General features: G+C 38.0%; 1 protein-coding gene and 1 long non-coding RNA gene across 2 annotated transcripts; both read right to left on the reverse strand.

The window, feature by feature from the left end:
* Positions 1 to 17,803: 17,803 nt before the first annotated feature.
* Positions 17,804 to 19,736, reverse strand: LOC145033722 (uncharacterized). The gene is made up of 2 exons (XR_013677667.1): positions 19,113 to 19,736; positions 17,804 to 18,765 (listed from the first exon to the last, which is right to left on the reverse strand). It is a non-coding gene; the product is annotated as an uncharacterized LOC145033722 (long non-coding RNA).
* A 1,533-nt stretch (positions 19,737 to 21,269) lies between these two features.
* Positions 21,270 to 24,538, reverse strand: LOC145036724 (ALA-interacting subunit 5-like). Its single transcript, XM_078985190.1, has 7 exons — positions 24,424 to 24,538; positions 23,709 to 23,842; positions 23,513 to 23,629; positions 23,339 to 23,409; positions 22,942 to 23,242; positions 22,562 to 22,851; positions 21,270 to 21,514 (listed from the first exon to the last, which is right to left on the reverse strand). The coding sequence occupies exons 1-7, from the start codon at positions 24,530 to 24,532 to the stop codon at positions 21,460 to 21,462; spliced, it is 1,077 nt and encodes a 358-aa protein (XP_078841316.1). The 5' UTR covers positions 24,533 to 24,538; the 3' UTR covers positions 21,270 to 21,459.

A 24,538-nucleotide genomic window follows, 5' to 3' on the forward strand; every position in this document is an offset into this window, starting at 1 on the left:
CATTTATCAAGAAATGATTTGTTAAAATCTTAAATATACATGTGTATACAAGAGGAAAACAACCAACAATACATATCAAATCAAACAAATACATACACATAATACATGAAGAAATGCATTATTTGTCAATTTCACACAAAAATACAATGCATTTTATTTGTACACAAAACATTTTAAATTGTAAAACCAAAAATCATTTATTTTACTTGCCCAAATATTGAAATACAAATCTTATACAATTCCAAACATCTTCTATACCTATATCTTCCGTATGTTGATTTAAAATCAAAATCATTTGCATAAAATCATTTTATATAACCTACACACATACTCTATCTATCATGTATTTAGATAACCCAAATTCACATTCAAAGACATGACAGATGCAAGACACACTCAAAAGATTTCACACATACAATATATACGAAACCATAGATTATAACAATTGACTTCAAGATGATAACAACTGCCTCTGATCATTCTTCATCTCGTTTCTTCTTCTTCCTTTTGATTTCAATAAACAAAAGCCTCCCACTTCTTGTTCATTCAATATCAAACGACCCAACCCAAACAACCATCGATTTCTGTCAAAAATCAAACCCAAAAGCCACCAAGATTCCACTGATTTTAAGTCAAAACAAAAAGAGAAAGAATTTTCATTGTTCTTCTCTTCCTCTCCATCAATTTCAATCAAGACAAAAAAAAAAGGAGAAAAAAAAACTTCTTTACCTGTTGTTAACCGCTACTTCCATTCTCTTTTTCTTCTTCTCTTCGTTCCAGCCAAGCACCGAAGGTGCCTCCTTTTTAACCACCGATCGCATATCATCGTTGCATCCACTGGGTCCGATGAAATCCCTAGCCACACCAAACCCTCGCACCCTCCTCTTCCCCTTCCGTCGAGCGAACCCACCGAAGACCCTCGTCTTTATCGATGCTGCTGCTCGTGACGCCTCCCAGACCACCTTCGGACCTCCTTCTCCTTCACACCTAGCAACCGACCGAGACCACAGCAGCCTCGCTGCCTTCCCCTTTCCCTTTTCTTCTTCGGTTCGTCAAACCCCGGAGACGATCTTTCCTTCTTGCAAACGATCGACCAAACGACCGGAGTAGCTTCCCTTTCGCCATCTTCGTTCGTGCTCCCTTTTGGCCCATCGATTATTCTTTCACATTTGCCATCGATCCGTGATCTCCGTGTTCGACTGCTTTCATTCGCGTCTCGTATTTCTTTACCCGATGCCGGATCAAACTAATGACAACGGGGCATAAAAGCCCTAGATTACTTAAGTTTCGGCCATTAATCAAAATGGTCCCTCCATGAAATTCATTTTCATAAAAGCCCTAAATTCATTCAACTTTGATGAAATAACCAAATTACCCGCTTATTAATACAGTTATTCGAAATCAGTCCCAATCCTCAAAATAATGATCGCATTTATCAAAAAACAACCCATACTTTGATAATTATCAACCAAACCAATCCCATTTATTCAAGAAGTTACATACCAGCTGCTATAGTTTGTTCAAGTTACAAAACCAGTCCCTCACTTGAATTATTATAACCAAATCAGTCGTATTTTGGATAATTAAATTATCAAACAACCCCCTATAGTTTATATTTGTTACGAAACAGTCCCGATAGTATTTCAAAGTTCAAGAATGGTAGATTTGTGGTTGCTCACGTCAAACTTCTCAAAGAAACTAAATTCGAACGATTGGAACTCACGCTTCAATGGTGAGTGCTTACAGCCCCTTTTCAATATTTTAATTATTTCCAAAGGGAATACATGTACATATATATATATATATATATATATATATATATATATATATATATATATATATATATATATATATATATACACACACACACACACAAATATATTATCCTTTATGTAAAAATAAAATAAATCTAGTTTATAAAAATATTATTTAAAAAATTAACATATTGTTACAAATAACTAGTATAAACTTTTCATAAACATATTATGAAATTTTTATCGAGAAATAACTAGTCCACACGAAAAATGTTACATGATACAAAAATATATGATTTTTATGTGACATTGTATATTATGAAAAGCACGTTATAACACTTTGTAGTATTTCAAGTATTTAAGATATTACTATTAATGTATATTTATATGTTTAAATGCATAATGTTTATACATGTACATATGTTCATTACTTTGAAGCATACATCTTTATAAAAGCAAATACATTACACTTTTACATACATACCACGCATACTCGGCTTTTATAAACTTTATACAATGAAATTCAATATGCCTAGTGAATTAATCACAAATAAGTTAGGTCTAAGAGCTATTCACAAACTTTTTAGTTACGGACTTTTTAGTAAGCTGTTATTCATTAGCTGAGTCAAAACACTTAGCATACCCACACTACTGTAACCGTTAATCTTTGGAGCGAGATACATATATATATATATATATATATATATATATATATATACACACACACACACACATATATATATACATACATATATATATATATATATATATATATAGATTTATACGGGGTTGACATCCCCACTTATAGTTGCTAGCTACAACCTCAACCGATCAATCGAAGCGGGTGATAAGTGTTTACGATCATTACCGCAACGTCCAATGAAGCCTTGTAGAGGGTACACTCAATCACATAGCTCGGTTATAAGACTCACTATAAACATTAACTAGAATCTCTCTCTCTCTCTCTCTCTCACTCACTCACTCACTACCAACCATGGGCTTGGTTGCTTTCAAAACTATTTTAAATATGAAATTACTTATGTAACATAACAATTTGGTTTTCAAGGATAATCAAAGATTCATTACAAACATAGTTTTAAGTACATATTTACTTATACAAAAATACATTTTTTATTTTAAAGACTCATTACAAACATTGTATTAACTATTGTTATACATACAAGGAAAATACTTTTTAGACTTATTAAAAGTATTACTGTTTTTAGTAGGAAACCTGTAACTCTCACTAACCTTGTGTTGGCCCTCAAAACTACATGTATTCTCAGGAAATCACTAAACAGATATTCAAGACAGATTGGATTACAGGTGACCTAGTTTACTTGTTGTTGTATTATATGCCTACCTACTAAGGCAATTCATGTACTATTATTATCTGTAAAACCCTTATATTCAAATATCAAGATGGAACTCGAATGTTATTTTGTTTATTGTTGTACTTGTGTTATATATCCAGTTTACCTATGATCCATGAACTTAGTTGCACAGCCCGTGCATGTTCTGTCACCTCGGTCGGGGTGTGATAACTAGCTCTTCTTTTGGGAGCTTATATGTGAGGATATCTATCGTTTCACCACTTTTAGATTTGATCATAGAGGCTCAGGCCGAGGGAGTCAAGTAAGAAAATTGAAAACATGAGAGAATCAGGGGCGAGATTGTCAAGTTTTGTACTGATAGTCATGGATTATTGAACCTACATGGTCGGGTGTGGGTACCATATTTTGGTTGGATCATACAGACTGTGTTAGAGGGGGCTCATAAGTCCAGATTTTCGATACAACTTGGAGCCACAAAGATGTATCGGGATTTGAGACTTAGTTACTGGTGGCCGTGCATGAAAAGGGAGATATCCTAGTAAGTTAAGATGTGCTTGACATGTCGGATGGTCAAGGCCGAGCACCAGAGGCCGCACGGAAAGCTTTAGCCTTTGGAGGTTCCCATGTAGAAATGATAACATATCAACATAGATTCCATCACCAAGTTACCTCGGACGACTAAGGGAATTGATGCGATATGGGTTATAGTGGATCGTCTGACTAAGAGTGCCCACTATCTAACTATTTTGGAGAGCTCATGGGCCAAGAAATTGGCCGATGTATATGTGCGTGAGATTGTTACTTGGAATGGTGTTCTGGTTTCCATTATATCTGATTAAGATGTTTGGTTGAGTTCTCGATTTTAGCAGAGGTTCCACAAGGAACTGGGTACGAGGTTGCACTTTTGTACTGCTTATCATTTGCAGACTGACAACCGGAGCGATAGGACCATTCAAACGCTCGAGGATATGTTGAGAGCATGTGTTATAGATTTATGTGGGATTTGGGATTCCTACCTTCCCCTAGCTGAGTTTTCTTACAACGACAACTATCACTCCATTATTGGTGTGCCGCCATTCGAGCTTCTTTATGGGAGGATGTAATGCCCACAGATTCGCGCTAGTCAATTTAGAGATAATAAGCGTTAAAAATGAATTTTTGATAGAAGATTATTTAGCATAAATAATCTCAACCAAAGTTATAGTATATGTCACAAGGATCCCGTACATATAAAGAACGCTAAAATATGACTTATAACGAATAAGTAATTACCCGTCGAACTTTTGCGACTAAACCGACACGACACCGCGTATCGTAAAAAGTGAACTTTTGACAAAATACTTCTTAGCCTTAGCGATCTAAATAAAATTCAATGTATACATTAAACCGAGAGTGTTCATATAGAGAACATCCAAATCTGACTTAGTTTGAGGAAGTTATGATTTTTCTAAGATTTAGCGTAGCAGTACACAACTCGGAAATCAAATTTTAGATCGATCGATGTTTTATGTAACATCCGGAATTTCAGGTATTATATTTATTCGTTGAATTTCAAGTATTGTGGAAGAACTCGGCGAGTTGATGCGTAGACTCGCCGAGTAGTGACACGAATCATTATCCGGGTGGTGGTTGGACTCGGCGACTCCATGCTGTTTAATGAAACCCTAATTCCTCGGGTTTGGGGCCTATTTAAAGGGCCTTATGGCCGTCATTTGCGGCTACCAGACCCCAGAGAGAAACCCTAAGTGAGCTAGAGCGTTTGAGAGGAAAGGAGTCATTTCTTGATCATTTGTTAGTGTTTTTGCAAATAGAAGAGGACCAAGTCAAGAGAAGGCTGAAGAGGGTGCTAATCCAGTGATTCCATGGCTCAAAGACTTCATTTTGAGGTATTCATTCGACCCTTCTTCAGTTTATGGTGTAATTCTTAGAGTTAGGGCTTTTTAGACCCTTTAGAGGATGGTTATATGGAGTAATTGGTCCCTTCTCATGTTGGTGCTGTAGATATGGACCCAAAGAGGTCCAGAGACCCTTTTCCCTAGAGCTTTATGGGTGTTAATGGGGGTTATGAGCTTAGGATGTCATTTTAGAGGTCATATCTTCAAATAAGGCCTTTGAGCCTTTGCATATGCACCAAGATGATAGCTTTACGTGATTATAATGCTTTGGGAAGTTGGATCTACGGTTTAGAGGAGCGAATCTGATCTCATGAGGTCAGTTCAGCTCGAGCATGGAATGAACTCGCCGAGTCCAATAGCCGACTCGACCAGTAGGACGAGGGTTTTCCCGATAATCACACAGTTGGTGACTCATTGAGTTGGGGAAGTGACTCGGTGAGTCAGAGGGAATCTAGAGGATAGAGTGCACGATGGTACTCACCGAGTCAGGAGCCGGACTCGGCGAGTTGGGTCGGGACATTTCACAGATTGTGATCAGTGATGATTTGCAGAGTTGAGGTTGACTCAGTGAGTAGAATGAGGACTAGGAGAGTGAAGAACACGTGGGGACTCACTGAGTCACAGTTGTGCACTCGGCGAGTTTGGTCAAGGTTTACCGTTGACTTCCTTGCCTTTTAGGGTTAGTCAATATTTGGACCTTAGAGTCATTGGAAGGGTAGGATAGTCTTTTACCCTTCCTAGAGGATGTATAGAGATAAAGAGATTAGCCTAGCCCTGAGGGTTGTATTAATTAGAGTATTTATTTCATGTGATTAGGTAGGGGCTAGACCAGAGTTTACCGAGTCAGAGATTTACTGAGATGTCCGAGGTGAGTCTTCTCACTATTCTTTACCTTGAGTAGGTAATCAGAGTTATGTGATACAATGTTTGTATGATATATATATATATATATATATATATATATATATATATATGTGTGTGTGTGTGTGTTATGTGTTGCACTGCATTATTCTATATGATTTATGTTGTGCATGTTTACAGAGTAGAACCTGAAGGTTCACAGAGATGGAACCTAAGGGTTCACAGAGTTTGGGTGCACGGACCCACAGAGTTATAGCCTCGAGTGGCTAATATATGTTATATATGGTATTTTAGGGAACTCACTAAGCTTCGTGCTAACAGTGTTTTGTGTTATGTGTTTCAGGTACGAGTGAGGATCGCGGGAAGGCGTCGACTTGATCAATACACACACGGGATTTTTATGTTATCAGATCTTGGGATTGATATATGTTACGAATTGAGTTTTAAACAATGATGTTTTTATGAATAATGAATGAATTATGTTTTTATAAAATGCGAAAAACTGTTTTGAAATTTATGGTGTTTCAAGTTGGTATCAGAGCCTTGGTTTGAGGGATTCGAGTACACCTTCGGGCGTATTTGAACTCAAACTGAGGATTTGAGAAATATTTTCAAAAGAGAACTTAGTTTGCTAAAAAGAGTAAAATATTTTGGAAAACGCAGAGCAGAGTTGTGTGTACGATCAGTCAACGCCCGAACGGTGATTTCCCAAAATACCCTTATGTTATATGTTTACGAGATTGATATGATGTATTCTCATGCTAGAGTGGGCTAGGTATTCCTATTAGGACTAGAGTTGCCTAATGTGTGATGCCTTAGCCTAGGGGAAGGTGAGCTGCTATGAGATGCTTGAGAGTGAGTAGGTAGCAGTGAGGAGCTTATGAGAGATCCGTTAGAGAGTGGATTATGCATAATAGAGTACTTGGGACTTGGGATCCTAGGAGGAGGACTTGGGGTGTATACTGATACGATGTGGACGGTCGTATTGGGACCGTACTACTGAAAACACCGGGGCGGTGTACAGTTCAAGTAAGAATCTTCGGGATACCATGGAACAAGGAGGGATGAGTTATCGAGTGCGAGTATGCTCGAGTGAGTTCTAATATATCGTATGTTGTACTTCAAAGGTAGATCATGGTGAGGACACGTCACGCGCCAGAGAGCAGCAGGACTAGTGATGAGGAGATCCGCCGGATCATCCATGAGGAGGTGGCTGCGGCCACCAGGGCAGAGATACCAGAGATGTTCGGGTCTATTAAGACCACGCTGATTGAGACTTTTGACGAGCGTTATGCCGCTCTTTCTGAGGCTGCTGTTGCAGCGGCCACCGCAGCCGTCACTGCTGCTAGGCCGCAGGGGGGTGACTCGTTCTTCAGGGAGTTCAGCAACACGAAGCCACCAGAGTTTGATGGGATGCAAGATCCGATTGCAGCGATGAGATGGGTATCTGACATTGAGGGGTGTTTCTATACATGCTCATGCCCAGAGCACTTGAGGGTTCGGTTTGCGATGAACCAGCTTTGCCTGGGGGCGAAGCACTGGTGGAAGTTCGCGACAGCACACTATTCTCCAGTAGAGCTTGCTGCGGTGACCTGGGAGAGGTTCACCACCATGTTTCGTTATGAGTACGTTCCCTCGGTGGAACGGGATAGGTTGGCACAGGAGTTTTTGACCCTCAAGCATGGTACGGAGTCTACCACGGTTATTACCAGGATGTTTCATGAGAGGGCGATGTTCTGCCCTGAGCACGTGTCTACTGAGCAGGCACGTATTAGCCTTTATCTGAGTATTTTGAGGAGAGATACTCGGGAGTTCATGGTGAACTCCTCGTACTGGACATTTTCCGAGCTTCAGGCAAATGCCCGGAAGAGGGAGATCGAGCTAGAGACTCAGGCTAGGGAGGAGGCGGAGTCCAGGGGAGGGATCGGCGACCGGCACAGTCCCAGCCGGTAGCCAAGCGGGTCAAGCCCACTGATTCCAGAGCAGGGATCCAGAAGGGCCGCACTTGTGGAAAGTGCAGCAAGGGTCATGATGGAGTTTGTAGAGCTGGATCTTGCTACAAGTGTGGCAAGGAGGGGCATATGGCCAAGGACTGCCCCAAGGGGTTTGCAGTGTGTTTTCACTGCAATCAGACCGGACACCGGAAGACCGAGTGTCCGCTACTGCGAGGGTTAGCACAGGGAGCTTCTCAGGGGTCTGCTCCTACTGCTGTTAGAGCTTCTGATAGTCGGATGGTGAAGACCGAGACGCCGAAGGCTCGGGGGAGAGCCTTCCAGTTGACTGCAGAAGAGGTCCGTGCAGCGCCCGATGTCGTGGCTGGTATGTATTCTTTCATGTATTTATTTTAATGTTTGAGATTTTGTGCTTATATTATGATATGCGTAGGTACTTTTCTTGTGAGTTCTGTACCTGCTTTAGTGTTATTTGACTCGGGTGCGAGTCGATCTTTTATATCGCTGGCTTTTAGTCAGCACATCAGTATTAGTCGAGAGGCGTTGAGTCGACCTCTGAGAGTCTCCATCACCGACGAGAGAGCAGTGTATGCCACGGAGGTGATTCGAGGATGTGTACTCAAGATTTTCGGTGTAGAGTTTCCTATTGATTTGGTCCCGATTGCGAGCGGATTTGGAGCAGTTATCGATTGCGAGCGGCAGCTGGTGACTATATGAGACCCAAGTGGGGGAGTTCTTACGGTGTACGGCGAGGGTACCCATCCTGATTCAGTGTTTTGTTCGGCTGCTAGTGCGAGGCAGAGTCTACAACAGGGTTGTAGTGGTTTTGTAGCGTATGTGATGGATACGAGAGTTGATGCAGAGAAACCGAGTATGGTTGAGGAGGTTCCGATAGTGTGTGAATTCCCGGATGTCTTTCCCGAGGAGTTACCGGGTGTGCCTCCCGAGAGGCAGGTTGAGTTTCGTATTGATTTGATTCCAGAGGCAGCACCTATTGCCAAGGCCCCCTATCGCCTTGCACCTCCAGAGATGCTGGAGTTATCCTCGCAGCTTCAGGAGCTGTTGGGGAAGCGGTTTATACGGCCGAGCAGCTCGTCGTGGGGAGCACCAATCCTTTTTGTGAAGAAAAAGGATGGTTCGCACCGAATGTCCATAGATTATCGAGAGCTGAATAAGTTAACGGTCAAGAACCGTTATCCTTTGCCGAGGATCGACGATTTGTTCGATCAGCTGCAGGGAGCATCTTGGTTTTCCAAGATTGATCTGAGATCTGGATATCATCAGATGAGGATGCTGTTGGGTTTTGAGCATTTTAACACTTCCTAAGTGTACATGCAACCCTAATAACCTTGGATCTATGTTTGTCTAATTATCATGCAAAGTTGAATTCCAAGGCTATATTCCTATCTAGCATACATGGGGAACAATTTTAACTTGAATGATAGATAGAATAACTTACCTTGTTGTTGCTTATGTTCCTTAAAACCTTATGAGCCTAGCACCCCAAGTGTGATGCCTCAAATGCTTCACACAACACCAAATTCTCTTGGAAAGACTTTTTGAGAAAATGCACACTACTTGAAATTGGCCTAGCCCTCTTGGTTCACATGTGTAGCCGATTTTGGTAGAGAATATGATTCTTATATAGTGTTGACACATATAGGGTTACACCATGTAAACCCTAATGTGTCATGACTCTTCATTTCCATGACCCATGGGTTTGTAACTCCCATGGAGCATCCTATGGGTGGAACCCAACTTGATAATCCATGGAGCCTCTTAGCCCACTATAAGAGATATGGATGATTTACATAATCAACCCATATATTTAATTAGTTCTCTTTTGATCACTTAATTAATTCTAAATTAATTCTTGATCAAACTAATCAAATAATATTATTAATATATTAGAACTTATAATATATTAATAATCTCCAAGTGTTATTTCTCTCATTTAGTCTATCCAATTGCATGGTGCCATGCAACCCAAATAGACCATGCCGGGTCGGGTCAAGTACATACCAGAAATAGTTATGGACTTAGACACCTTATCCAACAGTCTCCCACTTGGATAAGTCTAATAACTATTACTGCAAGTACGACTTCAGGAACCGATCGGTAATCGTAGCTCTTTTTCAAGGTTTCTCGGAACTGAGAAGGTGATGGTACGCCATTTAAGATAAGTGATCATATAATCCTCTGTTCTAGATATCAGTCGGACAAATACATGGAACAATGTCTTACTTATTGTCCAACAGTTTGTTTTCCGATTTCCGATTTGTTTGACAAAGAACTTAATTGAACACATCAACTTAGTTCTGACCGGGCCCGGTACATAGGTCAAAACAAAATCATCGAGGGGCCCAGATATCAACTTCTAATCCAAGAAGGAACAGATAAACTTCGACTCATATGTTTGTTCTACCACTCATTGAATTACACACAAGAGCACGATTTATAACATCGAGTTACCAATGCGTTTTCGTACAATCAATGCATAACCAACTTGTAAGTAACAAATCATATCTCTAGGTTTGAAGACTTATATGATATTACCGTCTCACGATCACTAGAGATAGAATTCCATGAAGTGATTCCAGTGAGCATGGGTTGAGTCCAATGCTCAGAACTTATGAGCACTCATGATTGTTGTAGCCTTGTCTAACATCTTAGACCTCTGCAACCAATCATGACAGTCTTGATTCATACCTACTTCTAACATATGACCGACTGTGGAGGTTTGAATAATATGTTATACCAAAAAAATTATTCTGGAAGTCAAAACATGCAAAAGAAATATAGTAAACGATTGACAAGAGATAGCAACACTTTACTCATAAATAAAACACCTTTTATTCATCATCTAATGTCAATTACACTTTACAAATTTCGAGGTTATTTAACTACTAAATCTAATATCATCCTTCAACCCTATGCTCCGAGCATGCTGGAGATGCTTAACCCGAGTCAGTCCCTTCGTGAGGGGATCTGCTGGGTTCTCATCCGATGATACCCTCTTTGCCACGAGGAGTCCTTCTTCTATTCGATGTCTAATAAAATGGTATTTTATGTCGATGTGTCTGGATCTCCCGTGATCCCTTGGTTCCTTGGCTAAGGCAACAGCGCTTTCACTATCACAGAAAATTTCCATTGGCTCTTTAATAGCTGGTACAACTCCAAGGTCTCCGATGAAGTTCTTTAGCCATATAGCCTCCTTTTTCGCCTCGCTCGCTGCAATATACTCTGATTCGCAAGTTGAATCAGCCATAGTCTCTTGCTTGGAACTCTTCCAAGAAATTGCTCCTCCGTTTAGGGTAAAGACCCAGCCCGACTGAGAGCGGAAATTATCCCTATCAGTCTGGAAGCTAGCATCACTATACCCTACAACTCTCAAGTCATCACTCCCACCGAGGGTAAGGACCCAGTCCTTAGTCCTTCGTAGGTACTTGAGAATATTCTTTACCGCAATCCAGTGTGCCTTGCCAGTGTTAGGGCTTTGTGTCTTACTCAATTTGGTATTCGACTCATTTCTGCTATCTCAGCCTCAGTGCTAGGGCTTTGTGTCTTACTCAATTTGGCGTTACTCTGGATGGGTAACTCTCCTTTCTTGGAGTCCTGCATGCTGAATCTCTTCAGCACCTTATCCAAGTAGGTACTCTGACTAAGTCCAATTAGTCTTTTACTCCGATCTCTCAAGATCCTTATCCCTAAAATATAGGCAGCTTCACCAAGGTCCTTCATAGCGAAACACTTCCCAAGCCAGGACTTTACTTCCTGCAGGGTTGGAATGTCGTTTCCTATGAGTAGTATGTCATCCACATACAATACCAAAAAGCTAACTATACTCCCACTAGCCTTGACATACACACAAGATTCATCTTCACTCCTAGAGAAGCCAAATTCCTTGACCTTTTCATCAAAGCAAAGATTCCATCTGCGAGGTGCTTGCTTTAATCCATAGATGGATTTCTCAAGCCTACACACTCTATTAGGGTACTTGCTGCTGACAAAACCTTCTAGCTGACTCATGTGAACATCTTCAGCCAACTTTCCATTAAGGAAAGTGGTTTTGACATCCATTGGCCAAATTTCATAGTCATGAAATGCGGCTATGGCTAACATAACCCTAATAGACTTAATCTTGGCTATTGGAGAAAAGGTCTCATCATAATCCACTCCAGGAATTTGAGAGAAGCCCTTTGCGACCAGTCGAGCCTTATAAGTGTGTACATTACCATCCATGTCGGTCTTCTTCTTGAAGATCCACTTGCACCCTACTGTCTTACGACCTGGTACATTCTCAACCAAGTTCCAAACTTGATTGTCATACTTGGATTGTATCTCGCTATCCATAGCCTCTTTCCATTTAGCAGACTCGGGGCCTGCCATGGTTTCCTCGTAGCTGTTAGGGTCATCTTGACTTACTAGTGTCCCATCACTAATGAGGGTCTCACCTTCTGCAGTAATATGGAACCCATAGTAATGCTCAGGTGCACTCCTAACTCTCGTGGAACGCCTCATAGGTACAGATTCGTCAATTGGCTCAACAGGAGTTTCCTCCTCAAGTTGAGGACTAGAGTTTGAAGTTCCTTCACCACTTGAGTCTTGAATTTCTTCAAGATCAATTTGCCTCCCACTATCTCCTTGGCTTATAAACTCTCTTTCTCGAAAGACTCCTCTTCTTGCTACAAAGACCACATTATCACTAGGTCTGTAGAAGAGGTAACCAAAGGATTGATGTGGGTAGCCGATGAAAATACACCTCTCGCTTCGAGGTTCGAGCTTATCATGAGTCTCGCGTCTCATGAAAGCCTCGGAACCCCAAATCTTGATGTGGTCTAGTTTGGGTACTTTACCAGTCCACATCTCGTGAGGAGTTTTGGCAACTTTCTTTGTAGGGACTAGATTAAGGATATGGGTGGCAGTCTCTAAGGCATACCCCCAGAATGAGATTGGTAGCGAAGCTCGACTCATCATGGAATGAACTATGTCTAACAAGGTTCGATTACACCTCTCAGCCACACCATTCAACTGCGGTGTCCTGGGAGGTGTCAATTGTGAGACAATCCCACATTCCCTTAGATAGTCGAGGAACTCTGAACTAAGATACTCACCACCTCGATCGGATCGAAGCATTTTAATGTTCCTGCCCAATTGATTCTCGACTTCCTATTTAAATTCCTTAAACCTTTCGAAAGTCTCTGACTTATGCTTGATTAAGTAGACATATCCATATCTACTGTAATCATCAGTAAAAGTCAAATAATAACGATTAGCATCCCTTGTGGCATGTTTGAATGGTCTACACACATCCGTGTGTACTAGGTCCAACAAACCTTCACCCCTCTCACACGAGCCTGTAAAGGGTGACTTCGTCATTTTTCCAAGTAAGCATGATTCGCAACTATCATTTGACTTTAGGTCAAACGACTCCAAGACTCCATCCTTTTGGAGTTGGACTATGCGTTTCTTGCTTATATGTCCAAGATGACAATGCCATAATGATGCTTTATTTAAGTTATTATTATTAAGAGAATCAATACACAAAACATTATTTCCTAAGTTATCTACAACAGATTCAGCTTCATACACACCATCACAAGGTAATGCTTTAAAATAAAGAACATTATTAAAGAAAGCATTAATCGAACCAACTTCATTATCAAATGAAAAGGTGAAACCTTTTTTATACAATGCATGAAAGGAAATAATATTTCTTGCCATTTCTGGCGAATAACAACATTTATTCAAATCTAAATTTAATCCACTACTTAGCGATAAAGTATAAACTCCAATCTTGGTGACAGGTGTAACTTTCCTATTCCCCATGATTAAGTTTATTCTTCCTTGCTCCACATTCTCACTTCTTCTTAGTCCCTGCAAGTCACAACAAATGTGAATACCACAACCGGTATCAAGGACCCAAGATTTAGAATGGGGTGAGTTATTAGAAATGATAGTGTAAATACCTGCATGGTTGGGTTTAACTTTCCCATCCTTCACATCTTGCTGGTATTTTGGGCAGTTCCGCTTCCAATGTGATTTTTCATGGCAATAGAAGCATTCAGCCTCTTTTGGGTCAGAAGAAGGAGTGACGAAACCTTTCTTGGTTCCACTTGAAGAAGAGCCATCAAGGGTCCTAACTTTGGTACCCTTCGAAGAACTCTTTCTCTTCTTCCCTCGACTTTTCCCGACTGCCAAAAACGGAGTGGAGTTTGGAGTAGGAGTGTTAACAATCGACTTCCCCTTAAGACCTGATTTTGCGGTCTTGAGAAGTCCCTGAAGTTTGCTGAGTGTGACCTCTTCCTTATTCATGTGATATGTCATGCGGAATTGATCATAGCACGATGGTACGGAGCGCAAAATTATATCTATTGCAAGATCCTCAGGGAAGTTCACATTAAGCTTCAGCAATCGATCCACATACCTTTGCATTTTCTGCATGTGGCTCGTGACGGAATCCCCGTCCTTCATCATGGTTGTTATCATGGAGCAGATGATTTCGTACCTCTCTTTTCGTGCACTTTGATGGTATCTTTCCATCAAATCTTGGTGCATTTCATAAGGGTAGAAATCCTCATAGGACTTTTGGAGTTCCGCTGTCATCATGGTCATCATGATGCATGCTACTTTCATAGCATCCCTTTCATGTGCCTGAAAGTCAGCGATCTCCTGAGGAGTTGCAGTTGTCTCATCAATCTCCTTAAGCTCCTTGTCAAGGACATATTCTTTGTCCTCGTAGCGGGACCCATAAAGTCCGAAAAAAAACTTTAGGGACTCAACGAGTAAACCCTAGAAAGTTCGTAGGGCATTTGTGTCATTTTCCCTAATTTCTACTAAATGTTATCCATCTTCATATCTACAAAAATTGCCCCTTCATTTGCTCCTTATGAGGAATTTCTTGCAAAGATTGTCCTTATGTTAAAAATCTTGCAAGAATAGTCCTTATGATAGCCTTTGCTAGATTTATATGTTTAATAGCTGATATATGCTTCTCATATAAGGGAATTTTAGTCATTTCCTTCACACCCTCCTCTAACATTAGCATGTATTCGTTAAACTTGTGAAATTCATCCATCTAAAAACACAAAACAACATTTCCACCTCCTACCACCACCATCGTTTAACTCCTATGGCTACTATATTGAGAATACGAAGAAAAATAACGTAAATCGAATAATATGTCTTCATCAAAACTGAACCAAATCCTATAAAATTTATATCATATATTCATCTGCAAACAACATTGCAGAATAGCAAGACAAAGAGATGTGATGTGTGTTGTTATGTGTATATTTTAATTGCTCAAGTTTTAAATTGATAAAACTGATTTCATCGCAACCGAACTATTAAACTCACTAGGCTGTGAACCTAATCGTTCAATAGTATAGTTATGGTAAGACCAGGTGTCAAACACTAGGGGAATGGTGGTGAATTAATTTGGAGTTTTTATTATAGGCTACACACAAAAGCAGTAAATAGGGTTTTTATGGAATTTAATCTCAAATAAACAACTAAACAGCAAATATCAATAAACTAACTGAAGACAAATCTCTTTATGTACTTTGGTTTAGGCAAATTACATCTAAAAATTATAGACAATTGCTCACACAAAAGTTATTTATTCTTCATTCATCGATTCCTAATATGACTAGTTTCTTGGTCTAGACAACTAATCCTTTAACTTTCAAGACTTGTAGTAGTAGTGATCAAGTGTACTAAGTATCCTAAAATTCAGTATTCAGTTCGTATTATGAGAGACTTGAACTACTAGCATCAAGATCATGAAGCTAATTACATATGAGTGGTCATCACATGCATACATACACATTTAAATCACAAACTTACTGTTTAACCTTAGGTTTTGATCAAACACTAGTCATAAAAATTTATAACTCATTAACTCCTATTATTCAAGCACATCAAACTAGATTGTTCATCTACCCTAACAATGCTCATCAATAAACAGGTAAGAATGTAACATCAACACATACGGATCTTTATCAAGAAATCATAATAAACTGAATAAGAACAAATAAACCTCAAAGCAATTAAACAATAAATTCAAGAATTCATCTAATCATGAACGCTAAACAAAGGGTTAATACCCAAATCAGAAAGTAAACACATAGTGGAATGCTAATCACGATCAGAACAACAAACCACATGATTTCTAGTATGAATCCACTCTCTAATCCCTCAAATCTTCAATCCTATCAGCTTAACAGCCTTACGGCTGCCTTACAGATGCTCAAACTGCAGAAGGAAGGTTACTTATCGACCAAGGATCAATGAAAATCAAATTCTCCTCTTATGTTGGCCAAAAATCGCAATTTATAAGTTTTGGAATCGACTTACATATCTTAGGCGTAAGTCAGTTTACGCGGGGCGTATTAGATATACATGCATGATTTGATCTGGGGACACCAGCCAAGTACGTTAGGCGTACACCCCACTAAACCGGGCGTAGTGAGCTCCTTCAGCCATTTGGGTCCTTTTAGCAATCCAAGTCCAATTTCTGCCTTTTTCGCTTCGTTTCCACTCTAGCAACAATTATGCCTGTAAAATATAAATTAAAGAATTATAAGTACCTCTTAGTTCTAAATAGCATAAAAACATAGTATAAAATAATAAGAAAACGCCATATATATATATATATATATATATATATATATATATATATATATATATATACATATATATATATATACATATATATATATATATATATATATATATATATATATATATAACTGACGTTATCAAGATGTAATGAAGAGAAGTATAAGAATGGGGAAAAGAAACAACAATACCACCGGTGGTGGTGCCCAAAAAAAAGGCTAGGCTGCAGTGGTTGGATGACATTAAAAATTCTAGGGGTTTTGAATCAAAAGTCAGACCTTTAAAGGATTTGAATCAAAATTCGTTCGACATTTTGAATTGGAAATCATTCTACATATTTACTTCTCGATTCGATCAAGGATGGGTGTAGTGTTTTTAGGGTTCGATTAGCGATGAACTTGGTGTTGATAAGACGATAATCTGATGGGGAAATACAAAAAGTCCATCCATTGACCAACATTCAGATCCATACAACATACTTAGACCTTTTGTCACATGAGACCCTTTTAGCTTCTAAAGTCCACAATATCGTCTCCTTTGGAACACTATCATATGCTTTTTCCAAGTTGATAAACACCAAGTGGAGGTCCTTGTTTCTTTTTATATGCTTCTCCATAAGACGTCTAAGGCTATGTTTGGTATACTAGCTGAAACGCTAGTTGTTAGCTGAAAAGCTAGTTGTTAAATAAAAAGTTAATGGATAGCTAAAAAGCTAGTGGATAGTTGAATGATGTTTGGTAAAATTAGTTGAAAAGTTAGCTAAAAATATAAAATGACATAAAAGCACATTTAAAAGAATGTGTAACTAAAGATAATTAAATGGTACATTTTAATTTTTTTTAAAAAGCTCCTAAAAATCTAGTCTAAGTAGTTTTATAAAAAGCTAGCTTATAAGTTACTTTTTGGTTTGCCAAACATACAACTTAAAAAAACTCTATTAATAAGTTAGCTTATCAGTTAGTTGTGGCGTACCAAACATAGACTAAATAGACGGATCACCTCAATCGTAAATCGCCCATTATTATCATTAGACTAAATGTCAGGCCCAAGTTTTAGTGCATAAGACTTTGATTGGCAGGGTTTAAAGTCCAACTAATTTCTAAATGGTGAGACACCTAATTCCCCTCTAATAGAACTTTAGAGGTTAAATTCAATAAGGAAAGCTCACACTTAGGCTAAGGGGTATGGTCACCATCAACCCACTAGAAAAGTGTTGTCACATAGACGTCATGTCATCTCCACTACATGCTCACTACCAAACCACAAGCCCTTGGAAAATGGTTGTCACTCCACATTATTTATCTTTTTTGGCATTATATTAAATTAAAAAAAACATATTAAACATAAATAAATATTTTACAAATAAAAAAAAAAAGAACATTAACTTATATAAAAATAATGATTTTAAAATTCAACATACATTTTACTAATAAAAAAATAACATTAATACTTGGAAATTTAAATCTAAAAAATACATAAAAATTAAAGCTTACATTACTAATAAAAAACATTGAAATTAAACTAGCAAATAAAAAATACTAATCGTCGTCATCGTTGTCCTCATCATCATTAGCCTCTTTGTCATTGTCCGACGTCCGCATCCTCATCCTCCTCCTCGTCATTGTCATTGTGTTGTTCGAATTGTTTTTGTCATATGTGCTCAGTCAAATCATGATGTAGATTGTAATATGTTTCACTGATTTGTATTTCCAAAAGCCCTATGAAGTATGTTGGGCTGCCGACTTGTATTACTACAAGTGGATTGAGTATATCGTTTGGATTATACATACAAATATCCTTACCATCTTCTTTTATTATCTGTTATGTAAAATAACACAATATTTCATCACCTTCATCAATTTTTCCCTATCCTATGCTCGTGCCGAATGTTTGATTATGTGTTACTTTTGTTTAAGGACTCTAAATGTCTGTTCCAAATCCTTCCTTGCAAATTCATGTGCTAACTTGAACAATTTTTGTTTTTCATCGGCCGGATATGAGTGTGACTTGACAAATGTAGTGTACTTTGGATATATCTCATACACCAAGGTAATACCCATAGTTATATTCATGTATATTCACAACATATGTCATGTTTTGGTGCTTTACCCTGCAAACTGTCATTAAATAGTGGAGATTCTCCGAACCCCGCCATACCCAAAAATGCATGCCAAAACCATAGGTCATGTGAAAGAATTGCTTCCAATATAATAGTTGGCACGCCATGATCACCTCACGTGAATTGACCTCGCCATGCATTGAGACAATTTTCCCACGCCCAATGTGTACATTCAAGGCTACCAAGCATTCCTCGAAAACTATGTTTAGCTTGATGAGCGTCATACAACTGTTCGACATCACTTCTAGTCAGATTTCCTGAGTATATGACATCATAAAGCACTAGAACATACTCACAAAAAAGATACACACATTCTCAACCCGTCCTCTCAGACATTTCAAATAGTCAGATGATGCGTTTGCAGCTATGTCGTAGGTCAATTGTCTAAGAATTGTTATGCATTTTTGAATTGTAGTAAAACCACGTTTACTTCTAGCATTCCATCTCAATTGAAAAAACTCATAATTGTTTTTCAAATTTCTAGCTATGCGTAAGAATAAATTTATACTAATACGAAAATGATCTACGAATTTTGATAGGTTGTATAAACTATCAGGGGCAAAGTAATCACGTACCAAAAATTCGTTTTACGCAATATGATCCCGATTAATCGATGCTCTACACTTCTTTTTGAAATTTGAACTTTCGCCTCTCTGACGCACCATGTTATGTGTCGCAAACAACAACGTGTGCAAAACTAATTCATCATCAGAATCATCATCATCATATGAAAAAGAAGAAATTGAACCCAAAAAAAGTATTCATATTGTTGAAAGAGTGTTTGAAAGATGTAAAAATATGGAGTAAATTACACGAATCGTCCATCGTGCAAGTATCAAAAGGCATGTTCAGTCCCTATTTTCAAAAATTAACTCAGATCGTCTCTCGTTTGGTTTAAAGTTGCATGCTTCATTTTTCGTTAGTCTAAATTTGCACGCTTCATCGCTTACAAGACATAAAATGACTATTATGTCTTTTTTGTATTTCTTTTCCAATTAATTTAAAGTTGTTATTGTTATTATGAATTCAAAAATATGAAGAGAGGGTGAAGATTTTTCGGAAGTGGTCTTGTCCAGTAACCAGATTTTAACTTGAAGGGGTATGCTCCGGTGGTGGTTATCCGGAAGTGGTGTTGGGTGGTTCTTCAACAGGTAAGAGAAAGGAGAGGAAGATGGGTGAAAAGGAACCAACTGGGTGGGGGTGGGTGGGTGGGGATGTTGGGTTATTTCTCTTCCTGTTGTCACCGTTCTTTGAGGTTTGAGTGAGGAAGATGGCCGATCGAAAATCGAACCGACGGAGATGACGATGTGTAATAGGATTTTCTCCCCCTCCCCCTATCTCAGATCAATATGACCAATACCTCAGATTTAGGATTTCGGGTGGAGATAGAGGCGGTCAAATTTTTCTCTATAAACTATTTCCTCCCACAGGTTTTCTCGATTTGCTTTGATTTGTGTTTATTGATCTAGGGTTTTTCATTTGGGTTTTAATGGAAAAAATGTTGGTCCTAAGTGGTGGGTGATGGTTAGGATGGTGATGGAAGTTTTGGCCCTGGTGGAGGTGTTGGATTGATTGGAAACAATGGAGGTGTTGGGGGTGGCCGGAAACAATGGATGTGCTCACCTGGTGGTTTTTTTAGAGAAAAATGTAATCTTAGAAAGAGGAAAAGTAGGGAAAATGTAAAGATAAGCAAGATAGCTCTCATCTACATGCTGGTGATGACCGACGGAGGTTAAAGGGGATGTCGGTGATGGTGTCTAAAAATTAAGCTACAGTGGTGATAGAAAAAAAAAAACAAAAAAAACAAAGTTGGAAAAGGAAGGGGTGAATGAAGGGATGCAGCGTTGGAGCATGGATATTTATAGTTTTTTTCTTTTCTTTTCTTTTTAATTTAAAAATAACAAATAAATAAAACAAAATTAAAAAATAAATAAATAATGACAAAATGATCTTTTTATGTTTAAGGGATGAAACGTGTAAGTATTAAAATAACAAGGAAAAATCCGACTTAATTTTTAAAAATAGAAATTAAACGTGCATTTTGATACCATGAAAAAACTATTCATATAATTTACTCAAAAATATGTGTAAATATATGTATATATAAAGATTAAGTTTAAATGTGAAAAAATTTATTTTTTAATTCTAACCCAACATTCAAAAAAAAGAAACGGTCAAAACCATTGACCAATCAAATCCTCCGGAACCACGTCACAAGACAGGTACACCCCTCGCGTTAACACCATGGGTTAGGTAGTCACGTAGGACCTCATGCATCCTTTAGCCCCCCTTACCAGTTAGCCTTAAGGATTGGAACACACTCTATATCATCCTAAGTGTGTTCACACCTACAATAGAACACGCTCACACTTAAGGATTGAAACATGCACTCTACTCTATATTATCCTAGGTTAGTGTGTTCACACCTACAGTAGAACACACAAGTGCAGTTCATCAAAACTTGTAATTAAAAGACTTACACAAAAGCCCCAAAGAAAACTATGAAATCATCATATGTATAGAGTGACGATCATATAAATAAATAATTTAAGATGAAATTTGTTCGACAATAATATATACTATTTTAATATATATTAACTCCTCCTACATAGATTAAAAAATTGAGAAGTTTCACCTTTGTTTATGTTCTTAAGTCCACAAAGAAGCTTATTAAACTTATCTATAGATTCTTAAAAGCCCAATATTTATAACAAGTTCAATGATTATCTTAATAAGATAAACAAAACAATCATATATGTTAAAGTGGTATCAACTTTCTTTGCCAACATTATATTCAACATTAGTTGATCACATTGATTCAAGGTAAGATAGATAGAAACATAACTATGAACACAACTTCATGTTAATACCTATAAACTTCATATATTTAAAAAAAAAAAAAAAAAAAAAAAACCACCTAATTCAATGCCTACTTGAATTCCTATTCCATGACAAGTAGGATGGATCCCCAAGAGGCCTGCATCATCAATAACCAACCACAACAATAAAACAATAAGCCATTTGCTTTCACATATAAAAAGACATAAGAAAAGAAAAAGACAAGAATACCCTTCTCATCCTTCCTATAAAAAATTGCAATTTTTTGAAAGATAGACAAGAAACTTCCTTCTTTCTTGTCTGGACAAGAATGCAATCTCATACTTATCATCAAAATATTCAAAAAATGTGATTTTTTGTCATCCAAAAAGTTGGAAGAGGATCTCTATGTATATGTGGAAAAGGACAAGAATGCCCTTCTCATCTTCATCATCAAAAATAGTCAAAAGTTGCAAACTTTTGTCACTTAAAAAGTTGTACCAACAAATGCCTCTCGTCTATGGAAAAAGGACGAGAATACCCTTCTCATCCTTATTATCAAAAACATACAAGAATTGCAATTTTGTATCCCAACCAAAAAAGTGGGATTGGACAACAAATTTCTGTCTCCCTAAAAAAAGGTAGGATAAAAACTCCTTTTGTGGTCTGTGCAAAAAGATGAGAATGTCCTTCTCATTCTTATTTTCAAAGACATACAAATATTGCAATTTTCTATCCCAACCAGAAACGTAGGATGGGAAAAACAAAATTTTGTCTCACTAAAAAAGGTAGAATAGATAAGAACTCCCTTTGTGGTCCGTGCAAAAAGACAAGAATGCCCTTCTCATCCTTATTATCAAAAACATACAAATATTGCAATTTTCTATCCCAACCAAATAAGTGGGATTGGACAACAAATTTTTCTCTCACTAAAAAAAGATAAGATAAGAACTCCTTTTGTGGTCTGTGCAAAAAGACGAGAATGCCCTTCTCATCCTTATTATCAAAAATAAACAAAAATTGCAATTTTCTATTTCAACCAAAAAAGTGGGATAGGACAACAAAATTTTCTCTCACTAAAAAAGGTATGATAGATAAGAACACCCTTTACGGTCTATGCAAAAAGACAAGAATGCCCTTCTCATCAAAAAAACGTTGTCCAGTCCAGTCCAGTGTAACAAACAAACAAACGTGTAAGCTAACTCACCGGGGCTTAAAAACATAGAGAAGGATGAAATTTAGTGCCATGAACAAGCAAATCCCACCAACTGTAAGATAAGCAATTCCAAGAAAATCGTTTTTTCCACCAATCCAACTTGTTGTTGATAAAACAAGCTTCTTTTGTCCCCCAAAACTATACGTATTATAATTGTTCTCCAAAACAACAGTTATTGTCTCATGAGCTTCAAGATCCACACTTATTTTCCCATAAAGCTTTCTAAAAGTAGGCAATGCTGCAGTCCTCATCCATACTATAAGATCCTCTTGCTCACTCAACTATCATCATCATATAAAAATAACTTATCCAAATACTATATTTTTACTAAATAAATCAAAATCAAGAAAGTTAAAACACTTAAAACTTACAGGTATGCTTTGGTTGAGCTTTCCACCACCAATCAAACCTCCCGATTGAAAATTCTTCGGATACACATTTGACCCGAATTTGACCTTGGTGTCACTTTTCCATGCAATGCCCTTCTTGTTTATTTTTAAAACTTTGTCTTGCATTAGTAAATTGTAGGTGTCATTGAATAAACTCCATGCAATTAATCCACAAGGAACAATAGGCTTCCCACTACTCGATTTAGCTTCAGGCTCACATCCTTTTGTTGAAAAATCATCTTCTCCACTACGCAGTTGTTTGTCACTTCTACTTTTCACATATCTGAAAAGAAATAATCGAGGGCAATTTCGTAAATAGTTAACTTAAGTACTTAACCCTCGTGAGTTTCTGTATTGAGTCATTAAGATACTAACTTACCTACGATGGTTTTGGTAGAAGTTGTCAAGCTGATAATACACAAATATAGGGGCTTCCATTTTCTTTGGTACCTGTAGATACATGTGGATAAAGTGAATATTCTTCTGATGAGGGTATTTATGTCTTTTGATCAAAAGTGAGTTATGTGGAATACTATGAGAAGAGTGGACTAACAGTGACATTCTTGATGCATGTTTTGTTAGTGAGAGGGTTTTGAATATATGAAGTCATATTGCCTCGATAAATTTCAGGGACACAATCTTGATCATAGCGATACACAATTTCCACCACCTGCGTAACAATAAGAAGGTTTGATATAGCATAAGAAGTAAGAGCGCTACTGATAAGCACGTAAAAGTTTGATTCTTACACGTTCTGATGCAAACAGAGAGACAAGTCCGATGGGGATGAACAGCATGGCGATTGCTAGAAACGATGTGATCACCCATCCTGGGGTTAGGATTGGTTTCCAGGCGGGAAGTTCTTGCTGTGTAAACCTAGAATCTGGAATGATCGATTATCATTAGACGAGAAATCAATCGAGGTATATTGCGTAAATGATGTGATTGAAATTATATATACGTATTCACCACTTCGTTCTCTTCTCGATCATATAAATTCGAGTTTATTCTCGCTACGATTTTGAGATAAACCCTAAAACGGTTTAATTTTACTAACAGCATAATGTAACCAGGCGTAAATACCCCCAAAAAAAACTGAAAACCCCTAGGAGATGATGAATTTTTCAGAGATCGAAGAAATCATGTCGAAAACTGTGTATGCATTATAAGATCAAGATCTCCAATTAAAACGAAAACCCACAAACCCTTAGGCAATAACTGGCGCAGTAAACCAGTAACCACTTCAATTCCAGAACACAAATAAACCCAAAATCAGCAGAGGGGAAACAAGAATTACAACACCTGGAAAACAAAATTATACAAAGCACTGGAAACTATACGAATGCTGTAATGAAGTTTTGAAAAAAAAAATCTTAGGGGTTTTGCATAACGAATTGCAATGCATGTGAATATCAAAGTGAAGTTGCGAAGTATGATGTATAGTTGAGAGAAAGAAGTACATACATTCGGGTTTTTTGGAATTCTTTTTGGATTTCGAGGCTCCATTGGTGACCTCTTGATTCATGCCTGCGTTTGTAAATTTGGGGATGAATGATGAATCGGTTGGCAACATAATGGT

Source organism: Lactuca saligna, chromosome 3, assembly GCF_052625555.1.
Source record: "Lactuca saligna cultivar CGN05327 chromosome 3, ASM5262555v1, whole genome shotgun sequence".
In the NCBI taxonomy this organism is placed as follows: Eukaryota; Viridiplantae; Streptophyta; class Magnoliopsida; order Asterales; family Asteraceae; genus Lactuca; species Lactuca saligna.